This window comes from Anastrepha ludens, chromosome 5 (genome assembly GCF_028408465.1).
Source record: "Anastrepha ludens isolate Willacy chromosome 5, idAnaLude1.1, whole genome shotgun sequence".
Classification (NCBI taxonomy): Eukaryota; Metazoa; Arthropoda; class Insecta; order Diptera; family Tephritidae; genus Anastrepha; species Anastrepha ludens.
In genome coordinates, this window is record NC_071501.1 from 54,235,335 (window position 1) to 54,255,458 (window position 20,124).

A 20,124-nucleotide genomic window follows, 5' to 3' on the forward strand; every position below is an offset into this window, starting at 1 on the left:
AGTGGAAAATAAAATCAGGCAAATGACCACCACGACCACGTTTACAGAACAATATCCTTTTCATGAAATTTTCCATAACCGAATTTCGAAGTGACTGCCCTATGTCCTCAATAGCCTCGATTTGAGGTCTTGAATCGACCCTGGGCTGTTGGCGTAGACCTTCTCTTTCACATGGCCCCAAAGAAAAAAGTCACAAGGTGTTAAATCCCAAGATCTCGGTGGACGAATGTGGTCACCTCTTCGAGAGATAACACGATCTGGAAACTTTTCACGTGAAAGATCAATGGTTTCGCGCCGTCTTGTTGACAATATACGTTGTCCAGATCAATACCATCCAATTCCAGCCATAAAAAATCGTTAATCATCTCTCGATAGTGCAATCCATTCACCTGTAACACCTGTTATAGGAAAACCCTTTATGTATATCGATATTGATATCATTTTGTATGCTTAAAAAATTTTTTGCGAGAGGATTTCGTAGTTTTTTGCAAGACGTTGTACCAAGAATTTCAGAATAAGTAAACAGTTTATTGAAAACAGTTGCTTTGAAGTTTTTTCACTACATTGGGAATTAGACCGGGAATTTGAGCATCACAATGGCCCTTCAGGCATAAGCGGGTCCTTCTTTACCCTTATGGAGAGTGGCAATCACCCTAGCTTAATTGGAAATGCAGTAGAGATTGAGAAAGTGCTTTAGGCGAGCTATAGGTATATTTAAGAGAAATTTGGCAAGATCTGTTTGAAATTATATCACATAACTTTTAAATATTTAAGTATAGCAGCCAGTTCAGCACTTTCTGAAAGGCTTTCTTCGAAAGTTTCACAAGTTTTAGATCAGTAGCGAAATAAATTTATAAAGTGTGGGCAAGAAGAATTGAGATATATAACAAATTCCGATTGTGTGGAAATATTTAAAAAATAAAGTGTAATTTCGCTTGGGTTTTTGTTTACATATCTGCGTAGACAAGCGACTTCACATAGCCCCACAAGAAATAGTCCAGCGGTGTTATATCGCACGATCTTGGAGGCCACGCCACAGGTCCACGGCGCGAGATAATGCGCTCACCAAAAGTTTCCTTCAATAAATCGATTGTTGCGTTGGCTGTATGGCATGTAGCGCCGTCTTGTTGGAACCAAAGGACGTCCACATCAACATCGTCCAATTCAGGCACGAAAAAGTCATTAAGCATGGCTCTATAGCGCTCTCCATTGACTGTAACATTATGGCCGGCTTCATTTTTAAAGAAATATGGACCAATGATTCCCTCTGCCCATAGAGCACACCAAACAGTGACTTTTCGAGGATGTAACGGCGTCTCAGCAATGGCTTGTGGATTATGTTCACTCCAAATGCGACAATTTTGCTTATTGACATACCCATTCAACCAAAAGTGAGCTTCATCGCTGAACAAAATTTTCTTGTGAAAATCGGGATCGGTGGCCATCTCGTTTTGGGCCCATTCACCGAACGTGCGACGCGCTTGTGGTCGTTCGGCTTCAATTCTTGCACGAGTTGGAATTTGTAAGCCCGCAAACCAAGATCCTTCCGCAAAATCTTCCATAAAGTGGATGGGCACATCTCCAATTGCTGCGCGCGATGGCGGATGGACTCATTCGGGTCTTCTTCGATACTCTGCTCCACAGCAGCAATAGCGTCTTCGGTGCGCACTGTACGACGTCTCTGAGGATGCGTATTATCCACTAGAGCAAACGTGGTGCGAAACCGATCCATGGTTAATCGAATTAGTGACTCTGATGGACGATTATGGCGACCGAATATTGGACGCAGCGCGCGATGCGTCGCGCGAACCGAACCATTATTTTCGTAATAAATTTGCACGATTTGCAAACGTTGTTCAGGTGTAAGTCTATTCATTATGAAATGCCAAACCAAACTGAGCATAAATCAAGTGACAGCTGTCAAAAAGACCATCTACGAAAAAAGTAGTGCCAACTTGAAAACCTAACCTCTAAAAAAACACACTTTATTTTTCAACATAGTCCCCTCTTAGAAAGATACACTTCTCCCGTCACTCCGGCCATTTTTAACCCCCTCCAAAAAATAGGATTTGTCGAACTCTCCAAAACACGCCTTTGTCTCGGCTATGACTTATTCGTCATGTTAGGGAACAAGAAAAAGTCACAGGGAGCAAGATCTGCTGAATACTGGGGGTGCGGCAGCAATTCATACCGCAATTCATGCAGTTTGGCGGCGACAACTCTGGGTGAATGTGCTAGTGCGTAATTGTGGTGAAACAGGACGTTCTTTTTCGCCAAATGCGGCCGTGTGTCCTTCAATTTTTTGTGAAAACGGTCCAATAACTTACTGTGGTATTATCCAGTAATCGTTCTTAAATCGTCGCCATGACCTTTCCGGCCGAGGGGACTGCCTTCGCCTTCTTTTATTCATTCTCTCTTCTATTCACCGAGAGAAATCCATAGTTTTGATTTGCTTAGTTTCTTGTGTGTAATGATGAACCCAGGTTTCATCAACGGCGACAACTCGACGCAAAATACCTTCTGACCTCACTTAAATTGCTCCAAACACTGCTTTGAAATTAACAGCCACATCCGCTTGTTGTACACAATCGCGGCACCCACTTTTTTATCGCCAACTTATCAGGTAAAATATTAATTGCCGTTCCAGTCGACCCACCTATGGTCTCTGTTACTTCGCCCACTCTCGTTCGTCAATCAGCGAGAATTATGTCGTGGACTTTTTGAATGATTTCCTCGGTAACCACGCCTGCCGGGCGTCCTAGTCGCTCCTCATCAAAAGCGGATGTTCACCCACGTTTAAATCCATTGAACCAATATCTAATGTGATCATAGATGGGGAAGCATCCCTCTAGACAGCATCCAAATTTGCTTTTATCTCCTCGCATTTTTTCCCATCCAAAAACAAAAAAACGAATTACCGAACGATACCGCTCTTTTTCCATTTTAGCGAAAATCACAAATTAGCGAGAGAAGGCACTACTACTAGTCTCCCTTTTGATATGGAAATTATAGGTATACCCCTCTAAATCTAAAAAATTCGTGGTGCAAGTAGCATTGTCACTTCAGCCAACACGAGATGGGTTTATAGTCTGATATGTACTGCTACAAAAACAATTTGACCAAAACGGGACGTGAGGAGCTCAAAAGGGAAGCTGCAATAATGAGGAAGAGGAAGAGTATGCCAGACATCTTCTCTGTTACTGTCCTGCGTGTTATGCCACGAGCTTTAGATACTTTGGGTCATCGACTTGAAAAATACTGATGGCCTTAGAGATATAAGTGTCGGTCAGATCAATGGGTTTGCACTTAAAATAAATTGGTTTAACGAGGAGTAGCAGATAAACTGCTACCGAAGTATCACAATGGATCGCCAGTTGAGTTGGTTTAAGGACAGTTTGTTACTTCCACGTACCTAGCTACCTACCCTGACCCAATCCCCATCTTGGGAAATACGGCTAATTTAGAAGCATATATATGTACATATATGTATGTAAGTCCATGATTTTTGTTCAAATTATTCCTCCGATAAAAAATTCGCCTGAATGTATTCCGTATTTGTGCAGCTCCTGTCCCATTTGTCGGTGTTTTTGCGACAGCGATCTACATAAGTCCGACATTTTCTGTACTTATCCCATCGGCAGACGCTTTTTCGAATCACTGGGAGTTGGACAATTAAGAGGCAATTAAATTAAATCAAATCATTGAGTTCGATGTTCGCAGGCATAAAATTTAGCTACACAATTATTATTTGACAGCTGAAGGTGTTTTGACTTTGTTTGTGATAAATCCGGTTTTAGGAAAATAGAGAAAAACTTAATTCTAAAACGAATTTTATTAGTTTATTCCAGATATTGGTATTCAACTTTCCCGGTTCAACTTTTGTTACAACCACTAACGTTTCCTTTATTATAGGATCGGCAATCGGGTTTTTTGTGGTAAATTGCAACTGAGTTATTCTGCAGCCCACGGAGCTCATCCACAAGTTTTTTCCATAAGTCGAGAACAGTGATATGAGCCCTTCCCTCGAGCCCAATCTCTTCTTTTTTGGTTTCGGTTTTATAGCTCAAATATATATTGCTCAACTATATTTTCATTGAAAATTCGTTGCCATTTCGATTTCAATGCCATTTCGTTTCCTCATTGAACATACTCTCATTAAACGGGCTTCACATAAGTACTTAATTGGCAATTAATAATTTACATTTTGAGAAATTTGGTTTGTAAGTACGACAAATGTTCTGGCTTGCCTATTAGGTGCCTGCTTGAACATAGTATATTTTGTGAAGTTATGTAAAACACACTATAAAGCGAATGAACAGGGTTTTTTGTTTTTTGAACGGCACAGGAAAATATGAAGTGAATGATTCCGAAACTTGCTTTTCATCCACTGCCTCAATTGTGGACTGAATTTTTATAATCGCCCACTTGAAAATATTTACATATATGAAACTTGGTATACATATTGCTCTTTTTATGATGTAGTTTGGTATAATGGGCGAAATTGGTCAATAACCATGCCCACCTCCCACATAACGGTAACTTTCAAAAAAGAAAAAAATTGATATCTCTGTCATAAATGAATTAAAATTACTTAAATTTGGTGGTGCACCCAAACATGTAAGCAAAATTTAAAAAATTGCGCGGTTCCACATCTACTTTTGGGTAAATGTGTATATTTCTTTAACGATTTAATAAAACTCACCCAAACTTGGCACCTGTATTGCTCCCCCTTCAGTTAGATTAAAACCACAATAATTTTTTTCTATTTCTAATCTAAATTTCCATCCGTGGGTCTGATTTTCCAAGCTCCAATTCTCATTGTCTATGAGTTCATTTCAATCTAAAAATTAAAGGCTGGCCCAATTTAAGCTTCACCAAAATGTACGCGGGTTTATAAAGTTCGGTCCGAACCGTATTCAGCTCTCTTTACTTGTTTGTATTGCGTTTGTTTTGTTAGTCAACATTAACTGCTTTCGATTCACCACCTCCCTGCTCGTTATTCAATTCCGTTGCTCGCCAAGCGAAAAATTTGTATGTATATGCAATAACAGTTTAGCGATATTCAAGTAACTTTGTTTTTAACCCCTTAGCTCACAAGCGAGCTACATGCTTCGTCCAGTGCTTCTAAGTATATGTAAGTAGGGATATTTATTTTTGTTAGGTGTTTTACTAGTCATAAACGAACGTTCTACGATGGGGTCAAACAATTTTAAGCAAAAAATTCTACCAAAACTTATTCCGCTGCGAGACGTGTCATGGATGTTAAATTCGCCATTTTTGAACTTTGCAAACCATTTCCGTGCTGTAGACTCGCCTATGACACCTTCTCCATACACGTCGCAAATGTCCCGGGCTACTTCGGCAACTTTTTGATCTCAATGAAAAGCAAAGAAGAGCAGATGTTGATGCTAATGTTAAGAGCCGAAAGAGTTCTATCGAATGAATACTTACCCTTTATCAAACAGCAAACAATTCGTTGTAAAATAAGAGAAAATATAAAAAAGCTATGAACTTATTCCGTAACCCAATAATTTTAAACGAGTCATTTAACAGTGTTTGCATTTCGTCTATTTATAGTTTGGTATGGTATCAGGTAAAAGAGAAAAATAAAATTGAAAATTCTTCAAATTTTAAGTTAACTAATGTAATAAAAACTTCAATTCATATAAAATGAAACCATACAATGTCCGATGGCAGAATTAGGAATTAAAAGCTAAGTTAAAAAAGAGCAACAAGTGAGTAAAGTTTATTTAAAAGTTTATGTTTATAATTATTACAAAGAAGATAAGTGCAGATCTTATTTGTTTTTAATTATTTCACCCAAATATTGACAGTTATGCCGGATACACTCTTGGAATCTTACTTCCGTGCTACTCAATAGAGAGGTGATGTCGAGATGTCATTAATCTCGCAAACGATATTTTGTTTTAGTGCTGAGATAGTCGCTAGGTTTGTATCATAGATTTTACTTTTACTCTTTAGGTAGCCTACAGAAAAAGTCCATAGAGGTAAGATCGTGAGACCTGGGTGCCCAGGATATTTTACCGAGACGTTTTTTATTATTTATTTTGGAAATGGGCTTAATCACTCCAAGAGATAATGTTGACCGTACAAAATCGTTCCATGAACGAATCAAATCTTCACTTGGGACATTACGTAAATACCGAATAGTGAGACGTGAACAAAATATATGACGAACAGCAGCACACGAATGAAATACGTTTCGATTGCGAACGCACTTTGTCTACCAGACCACTAAGACACAAAGAAACTAACGCGGTCCCCTCATCGCTCACACGATCAGCGATTATAGGATATACAGACGGTGGTGTTAACCGGTATAAACTACTAGACAACTACTAGACTTAACTCCCATCATTTAAGTGGTTTAGGGGAATTTTCGAAATTACATTAATTGTTTTGATATTTCGGAGCAGTTTGAAAAATTGCAATTTAAGGTTTTCTTAAAATAAATAATATATTTATTTTTTTTTAGTATCCGGGCAGCTTATACACGTATTTGTTGCCTGCGTACCATCTTTTACTGACAAAACTATCCAATAAACAAATCAGTTAAAATTAAATTAAATGAAGCCGTCTGTCAATGCTGTTAGGGAGAAAGTGTAAATTTAAAACCTAATTCTGTCATCGGATACCCTGTAAAAGAAATTGGTTGCTAGGAATCTTTCAGCGAGTGCAAACTGATAAATATAATTCATTAATAATGAATTTCGCAGCTTGCTTGGCTATATTTTTAATAGATGTTCTTTTTCCAAAATGAATTAAATCAGAACTAATTGGCAGAATTTGGAATTATTTACTGGAAAATTATTTACTCTTATAAAGAAACCTTCCCGAAAATTAAAATTTTTTCGTTTGAATGTATTTTTCGCCCAAATCTTGCATTTGAACTCAATGTGAATAAAATATTAACTATTCAAAAATCAATTGTATAAAACTATTGGAATAATCCATGAATTCACTCACATAATTCCATTTACTGACCTGCAGTTTCTTTGAATGATTTTTAAAGGCGTTGTAATATAATCGGATTTGAATTAGCCTGCTTCAGTATGCTCAATATATATAATATAAAATTGGCGCTCACACCCTTTGTTTGGGTGTTTAGCTGAGCTGCTCCTCCTATATAATTTGGGTGTTTAGCAGAGCTCCTGCTCTTATTTGAGGTGCGTGTCTTGATGTTTTCCATAAATATAGGGGCCTACAGTTTAAAAGATTATTGTGTTATAAAAACAACGGCTAATAAATCATAAGTACTATGCACATTTAAACTTCCGACTTCTTTCTCATGTCTTAAACACCTATCCGGGGTTTGAAAACACTATTAAAAATATGGCGCTTTTATTTATGCTAAAACTATTTTGATGAACTAAAATAGTCAACTAAATATTATCAATGACAATAAACAAACACAAACTGCTGGGAGCTAACCAACATCGTATTTGATGTTTACGGCCCTTATACCAGTTAACTGCCACCCTCAATCACACAAATACACATGCTTTCACTCTTAAATAGTATCAAATTTAATCCTTTTAATTTATTTGTTTTCTGTTTTCCTTTTCTTTGGCATATGAGCCGCTTTACAATGTGTGACTTTTTTAAGTAGACAAAAGTAGAAAACACTTAACCGCGGACGAATTGAGCGACCGGTTTTACTGTAATACTTTTAATATGTACACCTGCCTTAATTTTTCCTCAAAAAGATTTGGAAAAATATTAATTTGGGAAAAATTATTATTTTTATTCAATCCTTACCTAATGAGTTTATCTATTCTTTTACGTTATTTATGTGTATACTACAATAAAAGCAAAAAATTATCTTAAAAAGGCAATACCTCTTATAAAATTGTATCCAGATTGACTACTGATCGAATGGATTTTTAATTAATTGATACTTAGATGTAGTTTATTACAACCTACGTAAAGAATTTTGAGATATGACCACCCCTACCGCACCGATACCCGGCTACCATTCAATATTTTAAGGCAAACGAGTTTTTATATGATAAAACTTAATCAACTTATTTATTTATTTAGTAAATAAACTTTATGGATATATGTATAAATATACATATGAAAAACGAAATTAAGTATTTGAATTAGTACGTATGTGCATATGTAATGCAAATGTACAGGCCTGGTTAGGCATACTTAGCACGGCGTGACATGACGTGGAAATTGTCATATAATGATTATATTTAATTAGCTTTGAATAACAGTAGCTGTGGATTTATATATCTTTCTATTAGCAGCTTATTCGTATTTGTGCATGTTTAGATTCATAAAATGCGAGTTATAATTATTAACTATGACTTAAAAAGAGACCATGCACTACAAATATAACCGTGTTTCTAAATGTGCCACTCCGTTATGTCATGTACCGCTATGTTGGCAAAACCAGACCTTAACGTTCAACCGAAACCCCTTGTTATGAAATTTCTTTCTTGCGACATAGCTGAAATATATATGTAACTAAATCTGCGTCAAATGAAACATGCAATGAACTGAGATCAAATAATAAATGCATAAAATTGGAATATATTTAAACAAAGTTACGTGAAAGTAGTATAATATGTATGCGGCAGCAGGTGGGGCATCGCTGGCGTCACGCCAGGCACGTCAACGTCAGCGTCAACAAAAACGTAATCAGCAATTACAAGCAAAACTTCATCCCCCAAAATTATCAGCGTTATCGACTACCGAACATGGCGCTTCAACTCCAACTCGGACCCAGTCACGTCAGTTCCACCAGCTGCCGACCAACTACCTGCGCACGCCACAGACCCAGATAAGAAAATTAAGCGCAAGCTACACGACTCAATCAAAGCTTTTACTGCCTATTGAAGAAGGTGATAATCAGTCGGTGTTGCAGATGCGCATGCAATATGTGCATCCATCAACGAATCATTCTCATAGTCACGCACATCCTACTCAGACGCATCCACATTCTCAATATCAGTCTGCGCATCAGCAGTACCACTCACACGGAGGCATCTCACAGAAGTTAATTCATCGGCATTCAGGCAGTGGCGCTAGTACCTTTCATCAACCAAAGCTTTCTAAGTCCGCCACGGCGACTCTACCACTCGTCTCTCAAATGGAAGCCACGCCGCCGTCGACGCCATCGGGTGCGGCCGAAGGTGCAACTACCACCGCTACAAAGGTGGGGACGTCATCTGTCGATCACACTTGCATTAATTTATCCCACCATGATACAATCATTGTGACACCGGCCACGCCGATGGCCTCGCCAGGGCACGTAGGCAAACCACTTCACAAACAGCAGGAAGCACTAACTGGTATTATTGGTAAAATTGAAACTTCTACCTCGCCTAGTGCAATTATTGATTATGAAGAGCAGATGAAAAATCCACCATTAGAACGTAAGTGCAGCGTATATCGTATGCGACGAAATGAGCCCTACGAATATAAGGAGGCGAGCATAGGTGGAGGTGTGGGCAGCAGCGTTAGGCGGCAGCTGAAGGATCTGAAATTTAATCAGCAACAACAATATGAACCACTGCTCAGCAACGAGTCACATCTTTGTTATAAGGGACTAGCGAATGGGCGCAAATGGCAAGTATGTGCTTACTGCGAGGAGGGCATTTGCGTCTGTGAACATATTGAGGTAATAACTAACGAAAGTCACGATGGCCATGTTAACAGACTGTTATTAGGAGCCATCGATGCATGCTTACGCTTTGATGCATTCTTATTATGTGTTTTCGTATACTTAAATGTATAATATGTAATGTATATTATATATATATATGTATATATATATGCATAAATATACATATATGGATATATATAAAATACGTATATATATAAATACGTACATATTTAACTATAGAATTAATTTGCATACAAACGCCATATATCATATCCCCATTTGCTTATTTCGTGCATGAATTTCATATGTGTACATATATACATATATGTATGTCTACGAGTATATACTTTATGATTTTCACTTTGTTTGGTATAGGCTTATAACATGGTGTAATCAGAAAGTGGCAGAAACTTGAGTATCTACGAGCTGGAAAATAAATTCAATATTACCTATATAAGATTAAATAAAATTGTAAATATTACTACTATTAAACCGAAATTAAATAAATTAAATTACTGGTATAGGTTAGATTAGGTTAGGTTTGGCAGCCGCATCGCACATAGAGACAACGATGCCCCTTAGACTACGAAATGGGTCCGTTGTGAGCCGCGAGGGCTGGGCTACATTTCCCTCTCCATATTGAACCATCCTGAGCTTTTGACAAAGCGTAAAAGGTTGTTGATACCCAAAGTGTATAGATTATCTATATTCGTTAGGAAGTAGGATTTTAAAAATCGGTTCCTGCTTCTGGCTAGAGCTGCGCATGTGCAAAAAAGGTGTTGAATTGTTTCCAAATCCTTTTTAATTGTGCAGCTACGACAGAAATCATGCGTGTAAACGCCTAATCTCCTTTCATGATTTCCTATGAGACAATGTCCTGTGAGGGCCCCTACTAAGGTCCTGATTTGAAGTCTATTCAGTTTTATAATACTCTTGGACAGACGTAAGTTTAGCCTTGGCCATGTTTGCCTGGCAATTTCACAGGTGTTAACGCTAATCCATATTTGATTTGTGGTGTGCGTCTTAATGTTGTTCCACAAATGGATGGACCTACAGTTTCAAGCCGACTCCGAACGGCAGATATTTTTATGAGGAGCTTTTTCATGGCAGAAATACACTCGAAGGTTTGCCATTGCCTGCCGAGGGGCGACCACTATTAGAAAAATGTTTTTCTTTATTTTGGTATTTCACCGAGATTCGAACCGACGTTCTCTCGGTGAATTCCGAATGGTAGTCACGCACCAACCCATTCGGCTACAGCGGCCGCCGTAGTTCGTACTTAATGAGAAGCTTACAAGTTGCGAGAGGTATCTCCATAAAATTACTTAGGTACCTTCTCTTGCAAATTGGTCTGTCCTACAGTTCCCTGGTATATCTCTGGGGCCTGGAACCCAGCATAAGATAATACGATATTGCTCGGCCATCTCATTTAGAGATTGGCGACAACGTAAGACACTCCTTGATGTTGTTTGGAATGCATCCAGGGCTCGTAGGGCAGCTTGGCAGATATCCTTTGATGATATTATGTTTATCTTTAACCATTTTAAGGCTTCATGAATAGCGTTTATTTCCGCTTGAAAAACACTACAGTGATCCGGTAGTTTAAAGGATTCACTAATAGAAAGCTCTTCGCAAAATAACCCTGATTCTACACCGGCGTCCATTTTAGATCCGTCCGCGTAGATCTTAACGGGTGTATTGGGTGTTGGATCTTTTTCAAGCCATTCCAGTCTAGAAGGGATTTTCATTAGGAAATTGTTTTCGAAGCAAAGAATGGGAGCGTGATAATCCAAGTCACTGGGTATATCCGTGTAGGATGACGTAGAATAGGTTTTTTTCTGCATAGCACACCACCAGACAACATTTCCATATAGAAGAATGGGTCTGACGACAGCAGTGTAAAGCCAATGGGCAACCTGAGGTTTAATTCCCCAGGTCTTACCTAAAGCTCTCTTACAGTCATAAAAAGCTAGGTTTGCTTTCCTAACTCTTTCTAAGATGTTTGACTTCCAAGTCAGTCTCCTATCTATGTTTAGTCCCATGTACTTGGTTTCTTCCGAAATCACAGGAGCTGCCCCCTTGAGCATAATTGGACTTAGCTGAGGGATTCTGTGTTTCCTGGTGAACAATATGAGTTGTGTTTGGTCTGGGTTGACTCCTAGACCACACTTTTCTGCCCACCTAGTGTATCTAGAGCATTTTGTATTAGGTCTCTTAAGGGGGTAGTATGGTTAATTCGGTGTAAAACAAGCATATTTTTCGAAATTTTTTTTGTCGACACAGTTGATTTATTCAAAATTTTAAAATTACTTCATTATAAAGTCATATTTAAAGAATATTGTGTGAAATTTTCATTGATTTTTATGAAGAAATGAGTTGGTGGCAGCGAATCTTCGCGGACGTCTCATAAAAAAGTTTTATTGCGGTGTCCCTCAGAACTCATTACTGGATCAACTAAAATCAAAAAACCAAATTGATTTCATCAGCTAATAAAGTTTCGCAGGTAACAACGTCGAATTTTTTTATTTTTATTTTTTTTTTTAATTTTTTAAAGCGCTTTGAAGTCAAAACACCGATTTTTCATAAAAAAAACTTGAAAACTTTGTTGTTTTAAAATATGACAAAACTCGACGTTGTTACCTGCGAAACTTTATTAGCTGATGAAATCAATTTGGTGTTTTGATTTTATTTGATCCAGTAATGAGTTCTGAGGGACACCGCAATAAAACTTTTTTATGAGACGTCCGCGAAGATTCGCTGCCACCAACTCATTTCTTCATAAAAATCAATGAAAATTTCACACAATATTCTTTAAATATGACTTTATAATGAAGTAATTTTAAAATTTTGAATAAATCAACTGTGTCGACAAAAAAAATTTCGAAAAATATGCTTGTTTTACACCGAATTAACCATACTACCCCCTTAATGTAGATACAAATTTACCATAGACAGCAATAACAACATCATCAGCGTAAGCTATCACCTTACAGCCCACCGATTCCAGTATTAACAGAAGTTTATTTACAACTGCGTTCCATAAAACGATGAGAGGACTCCACCTTGCGGTGTACCTCTACTAACTAATCTCCTGGGCACCGATTCTCCTAGTTTCGCTTCAATGATTCTGCCTTTTAGCATTTTGCAATGAAGCCTACCAAGGCCGGTTCTACCCCAAGATCAGTGAGTGCTGCAGTAATTGGAATGAAAACAATTTTGACTTGTCTCCACTTAAGAGGTATATGACCGTAAAGAAAGCAACCTTTGAAGATTGCTATTAGCCAGTGTGCTAGATATCCGGCGGCCTTTTGCAGTTCCAGCGGGTAAATGCCATCTGGACCCGGTGACTTAAAAGGTTTGAAAGGGTTCGATTGAAAGCGCCCATAAGAGCCGATCCTCAGATATAGCGTCTATTCTGACTTCACGACAGTGTACTGTATCTTCCATGTCATGCCCAGTAATGTCTGAGCAGCCTGGCAAATTAATGTCGAGTAAAAGTTCTAAAGACTATTTACTGGTTGTAGTGAAAGTACCATCACTTTTCTGTAGCAGTTCCCAATTTTGAGGATTTCCCGCTAAAATCTTACGAAGTCTGGAGGTCTCAGTTGCTCCCTCAACCTCTTCACAAAAGGATTTCCAAGATGGCTTTTGGGCATTTTTGATTTCCTCAGAGCATCTTTATAGCCTTTTCAATATTCTGCGAAACGTGTTTGCTTTGCCTGATTAAAAGCGCTTCTGCTTGTTTTTTGAAGCTTGCTTAGTTCAACCGTCCACCACTTAGGCTTGGGTTTACCCCTCAGTCTTCTTATGGGACACGCTTCCGCTAAGGCAGAATTCATGTTGTAGGTAATCTTGTCAACAAAATTTTCTAGTCCTTCTATGCTTTGTGGTACCACAGATAGACGTGTTCCTAGGGTAACCCCGATACAATCTACATACTTTTCCCAGTCTGTTTTCCTGATATTTCTACCAAGCTTAGGTTTCGGTAGATTTTTACTAACCTCAACCGAGATATAGATATATATATATATCAGAGAAGGAATGTTCTTCCACAACTTTCCAGTTCCTGATTCTGTTAATAACGGAGTCAAAAGCAAAAGTAGCGTCTAACACTTCCTGTCTATTACTAATGACAAAATCTGTAGTTTAGTTCCGATAATCAAAGAGACACTTACCTCTAGCGATAGTATCAGTACTGCCCCATATCTCGTGATGCGCATTTACATCCGCACCAATAATTAGCTTTGCGCCAAGCTTCTGCGCCTGCGCTACCAGATCTTTGAATATTAATCTCGGTAGCTCCTCATGGTCATGTGCGAGGTAACAGGAAGATAGCCACATCCGTTCATTTCCTGACTCCAGGCTAATGGTCAATTGATCGTTGTCGCTGTAATTAGAGAGCATGAAAGCGGGCTACCCGTGAAGGGCTTGGATGCACCGATACTTTCACTAGGCTTGGTTATCCCAGCTTCCGTCGTACTAATAGAAATCTGGCTTGATCCAGATTTAGGGGTGGAAGCTATAGCTTCCTTTGCATTTAAGGACTGCTTGCCCATAGAAATTATTTTTTTGAGGGAGTCCATCTGTTTCTTACGATCACCGTCCACCGTGGCAGACATGGTGATCTTATAAATAGAAAGGGGAAACATAATGGTCGACCGTGGCAGCGCCCCATACCACGGCAAGGTCATGGTTATACCCCGAGGTGACCCGGTATCGAGGTAGCTCCGTAGAAATACAGTCGGACAGAAAACCCCCTGACTGCAAACCACCCAATAGGCACGGGTCGCATGACACCTTGAGTTAGGGGGGGCGAGGAGAGGAGATGATGGGATGAAGGGGGTTTAGGATTGACAGGGGATCTTCGTCGGTACGGTGATCTTCATATGGTGATTGGATAGCCACCAATTTTGCCGTAAAGCGGATGGAGGGCTAGCCAATCCTCATATGGAGCTTCCCTCTTAGTTTGTGTTGGATTGGCCCCCATGATATGGTAATAGTATTTATTAACTGTCTGATCTTCTGGCAAAAATTCTGGTCTAACAATTCCATTGTAATCCACCAAAACCGTGAGCACCGCTCTCTCTTTTAACTGAAAACGACGTGGTTTTTCTTGTTTCACTCGGAGCTCGCCACTCACGCGTCTGATGTCTGGATTGCGTGTCGTACTTATAAGCCTATGTCTCATTTCTAATGGTGCGTAATTCAGCTTTGGAAATCATATCTTTGGCAATATCAATCAAAGCGTTTCCTTTTTTGTATGAAATTCAGGTCCTTTGAGAATAACGGCCAACTTTGCAGCAATACGGCGCAAACCCAAATCATTAACTAAAATGTTCTGAACTGATCGATAAGCAATGTTCAAGTCTGTTCAAGCCTCTTGCGATTATTCAGCAACTTTTCTTTGACTTTATTGATGTTTTCATCAGTTTTCGATGTCAACGGCCTGCAACTACGTTCGTCATCCTCGATGGGCTCGTGATCTCTTCTGAAACGTTCATGTCACTCGTAAGCTGCTGCCGGCTTTTTTCGTTAGACAATCATTACTGAAGCAGTTTCTTAACATTTCCAAGATTTTAGCACCATAAAATCAGTTTTTAATGCAACATTTAATACAAGCTCCTTGTTGTAAATTCAAATCCATTTTTAAAACTGTAAAAAATCGGAAACACGTGCAGTGGTAGATTTACTCAAGACGCCGTAACTTCTCCAAATGTCAAGCAATGGCGATACCTAACAAAACAAAAGAACAAACATACCTGTAACTCAAATCATTTGACTTAGAGCGTCACTTGGAGATTGTTCCAGGAACTTTTTGATCACATTTTTTGGTATTCTTTTCACATTTTGCAGCAAATTGCCCAGCTATATCTTGACATTTTGTCGCTCTTCATAATTAGTTAAAACCATGAAAAATAAATATTTTTCTTTATAAAATATAAACGGAAAAAGTGACAAAATGACAATTTTACGTAGTATAAAATGTTTAAAATTAATATCGGAATTAAATTAATTAAATTAAAGATTTCAATAAGTAATATTGTTTCTATAAGACAGCCAAATGTCAGGAATAGAAAAGGTAGTCTGCCTACTTACTTCATCCGGTTATTACACCATGGGCTAAGCATATTTTTCGAACACAGGTATATTGCTATTTATATTAAAATAAAGGACAAAAGATTTTTTTTATTCTTGCATGTTTTTAAAAAAATTTCTCTCATTTTCATCGCAAGTAATTATGCCTCGAGAAGTGTCGTATGGTATAAGCCCTCATAAAGGCTTCATCGTCAAAAGCCAAATACGTTTCATACAGAAATATTCCCTTAGTTTTCTTTCTTTTCGAGATGGTAATATTGATATTGCCAGTGAAAATTTGAGCCTACTGAAAAGCTTCTGTCTATTGTAAGTTGATGTTGGAAAACGTAAATAGAAGGCACCCTTTGTAAAAAAAATTATTCGCTACGAACAAATCAAGCAAAAGTCGAAGAAATACTTCATAATGCTTCAATGGAATCTGCCAAAAAATAAAATATTAGGTAGAAGGAGTTTAATATTATTGAAAAATATTCATATGCAAGGTTTTGGTGTGGTTGATCTATAGCGTACTTTATTCATATCAAAATATATCTCAACCAATCCTATTCTAAGAGAGTTTTAGAAATAGGTATCACATCATTGTCTGTATCAAAATTATTGAAAAGGCATGGAAAAATGTTACCAAGAGAATTGTAGAATTTTACTGTACGAAACTTACCCCGAACGATCTGTTGATTGCAGTTGAAGGGCTCCTCACAGTGCCCAAGGACCCAGTAGTATAGTTTTGGCTAACCAGATGGGACTACATACTATATATGCGGTTAAAAATGATATCAATGAACTTATGATAGAGCGCAGAGATGAGCTTGCCACCGAAGAGCTTATGGATTTGCAAGTAAGAAGATGTGGAGGAGATGTTCACAGATGAAAAAGTAACAATACAGCTGTCTAGGACACTTATAGAAATGTTCAAAGCATGAGTGGCTGTGGCATCACACATTAAAAAAGCATCACCCCAATCAGACAGTGACTAAATGTCCAATAGATCGATTCAATGATAACGCTGTGTCACATTTTCACCAAATATTGAAGCGTCGCTAAAAACAAACGAGTTTAGGCAGCTTTTTGTTAAATAAGAACTAGGAATGCATGTTGGTGTCATAAAAAATATTATTTTTTATTCGCCCTATGTATGTATTCTCATTTCTTAAAAATACTGATACATAAATATATGTAATATGAGTGCCAATAAAAGTTGATTTTGAAATATTTTGGTGTGAACTTTTTGAACTTTTACTTTATTACTTTATTTTACACTGATTTATATAAAGGAACGAATTGTTTTCATTAGCCAAGGATTCACTTTATTAGGTTCTTATAAAAATGTGCACTTAAACTTCTGTAGTTAGGTCAAGATCTAATTAGAATTCTCTTCAAAAATATTTAGCCAATTAAGGAACTGTCGAAGAAGTGTTTAAGGAACTAATGGTGTTTTCTTTTCGGAGAATTTATTCTGTTCATGTTCTTTTCTCATATAAAATATGCAACATCGCATTTTGCTTATATACAATAGTACAATTTTACGTAAGTGTATCCGAATACTAAGATGTTTTTGTTTATTGTGATAGTAACAATAACAAAATATGTATAAAAATGCAAAACAAAATAACCATGAATATATACGTAGAATTGGATGATTGTGCATGTCCATAAACACTAAATAGAAGAGTAAACCGAGTTTAAAGGAAAATTATTTATAAAGGGTCCGCCATATAACTTTACGGATTTAAAAATGCTATAAAAAAGAAACTACTCAATATTTTTCCAAACTGTTTTCTTTATTTTGAAGTACAATCCTTCCGGTTAATGATGGAACACAACTTCATTCATATGGCTGCCTCGGCTAGCCATGCTCCATCCCATACGATCGGTCCAATTTTTCAACACATTTTCGATTGTATGCGGCTGTATTTCAGCTATGACATCGCGTATGTTGGTCTTCAGTGCATCTATTGTTGCTGGTTTGTTGGCATAACAATGGTCTTTGACGGCACCCCAAAGATTTTTGGTCGGTCACGCGTTGGTTTGTCAATAAGCAAACCAGTTTCTCTTACTTTTTTCGCAAAGTAACGCACATACGCTTCATTCAGTGCTTTTCTTCTTCCCATTGCCGTACGTAATTTTCGTACACATTCTGCAACCATGATTTTCAAAGTAATGTCGCAATATTTCCCAGCGTTCTTTGAGCGTATACACAACGATTTTCGTTCAGCGGAAGCATAAAACTAATTTTCTGTCAAATCAGATGACAGCTAAGTGTTACCATTCTTCAAATAATACCTAGTTCAAATCCGTAACGATAGATGGCGGGCCCTGTATATATGTTGAACTTCTCCTTCGCTATTAGTGTTTAATGTTAAAGGGAATTTCCAAAGGTAAATTATTTTCTTTCAAATCAAAGCAAAAGGACTTTATAGTTTTAGATTTTCCCTTTCGTGATTAAATCATTGAAAATGATTTTTCGAACATTGTACTTGAATAATAAATCTACACCTCTAAGTGCGCTTTGATTTGCTGCTGTTTGAAAATTTGTCGAGCATAAGAATTACAAACTTTCTGAAATTATAGGTGCCCTACAGTTTCTGCGACAAATCTCGTTTCAACAGGTATGCATACTGATAAATAGCGAAATTTTACTGTTTCTAAATTGTATCTTTAATATGCAGTTTTAAAATTGAAATTTAGTACTTAAGTCATTTGTTACTAAGAGAATAAACTAAAGATATCATAAAATCGATTTTATGGTGGACACTTGTGTGTTGTGATTTCAATAATCGATGCGGTTTATGGCATAGGAGCATTAATTGAAATCGTGAAATGAATCATAGTCGAGTTTAAGCCGACTTTTTCGCTTAAGCATAGTTGCTAAGTTTCACGAGAAAGGGCTGAAAAATGAGTGAAATTTCATATGCATCTCACGGCATAGTAGTACCGGCAACATTTTTCACACCTATTTAAAATGCATATGCCATTTAAAATTGAGCGAAAACTTACAGTTCGTTTGGGAGTCAGGTGTCTGAGTACGAATACTCCAAAGCTATGGCGTTTTTTGGTGAAATGTCTTCGCAAAGAGTGTAAGTAAATCTTCTTAATATTTTTTTTGTGTCGATATATACATATATGTTTGTTAATATGTTTGAAAAAAACTTTTCTCACAAAAATTTGCCAATTACTTCGGGGCAATACTCATAAATTTGACATTTCTTCTCATTTGACAATCAATGTTGGTAGCAACATTTCAGGGCAAGCCAAATGCATCCTGCTGGCGAAATTTCACGATTGCGAAGTTAATACTAGCCTTCAAAGCCAGCTTGACGAAAATTTGTCACTAAAACTGATAAATTAAACTATATTTCTATATGTGTTCGGAGCGTTTAGGTTGTGATTTTGATTAAAAAAAAAGAGTGAATATATACTAATATATTTAAAAAAAATGTAAAGATATTATTAAGAATGCCAGAAATATATAGGAAATTATTTGATCCGAAAATGAAAATGTTGAGAAAAATGGCTTCAAAGTTTTAAAGTTGCTATGGTTCCCTAAGTAAAAGTAAATACACATTTTCATCTAATGAGATGTCGACCTGAATTTTTTATACAGCATGAAATAAGAGCTGGTGGTCATTTTTGAATATTTTTTTACACAATTTTTTTCCTTAGTGGAATATGATACTCTTGCTGCAAATGGGTGATATTAACACCTTTAATAAAAATGTTCCAATCTTAATATAAACCTAAAAATTATGTATGTACATATGAACACAATCGTATCACTATGATATCACTTTTGCTTTAATTCTTCATTCTTCAAAGAGTATAATGCGTGCGTATAAACAAGGTGTATCCGCGAAAAGTATGTGCTATTGGAATCCTTATTTTTAAATCGTAAGTACTATATTTGCTAAAACATTCGTAAACATCTTTTGGTTAAAAATACTAGCGACCTGGCTCGGTTTCGCACGGTAGCAGAGCATATATATTATATGACTTAATTTCTTTTGTGGTAGTGCCATATCAGCAAGTGCATGTTTAATATATTTTATTTCAATTTAAAAAATATAAATAGCAGATGAATAAGCAAATTAAAATATTTCTTTGTATACAATGTTGGTAAGTTTTCTAAATTATGTGTGAAACGAACGTATTTAGCCTTATGAAGAGTTTCACTTTCACTTTTCGCTTAATAGTTGTATTCGCATTGCTTTGTGTTGGCGAGTGGCGAATAGATGAAGTAATTGGCATAAATAAATATATTTTGGCAGTACTTTGAAAATGACATTTGTATGGAAGGACTTAATTAGTTACTTGACGGCACTTTCCCAATGAATGGAAATATTTCAAATTTAGAAAATGTCTTTTTATTTGTAAATGAGATGTAGGTAATCAAAAAA

At 37.1% G+C, this 20,124-nt stretch overlaps 1 protein-coding gene across 3 annotated transcripts in view; it reads left to right on the forward strand.

Annotated features, from left to right (window-relative positions):
* Positions 1 to 20,124, forward strand: part of LOC128865043 (uncharacterized) — a 149,746-nt gene that overhangs the window by 22,711 nt on the left and 106,911 nt on the right. For all 3 annotated transcript variants that reach the window (XM_054104936.1, XM_054104938.1, XM_054104937.1), the window contains exon 2: positions 8,480 to 9,652. In XM_054104936.1, coding sequence (XP_053960911.1) covers positions 8,597 to 9,652 — 1,056 coding nt within the window. In that variant the 5' untranslated portion in view covers positions 8,480 to 8,596. The remainder of the gene's footprint in view (positions 1 to 8,479; positions 9,653 to 20,124) is intronic.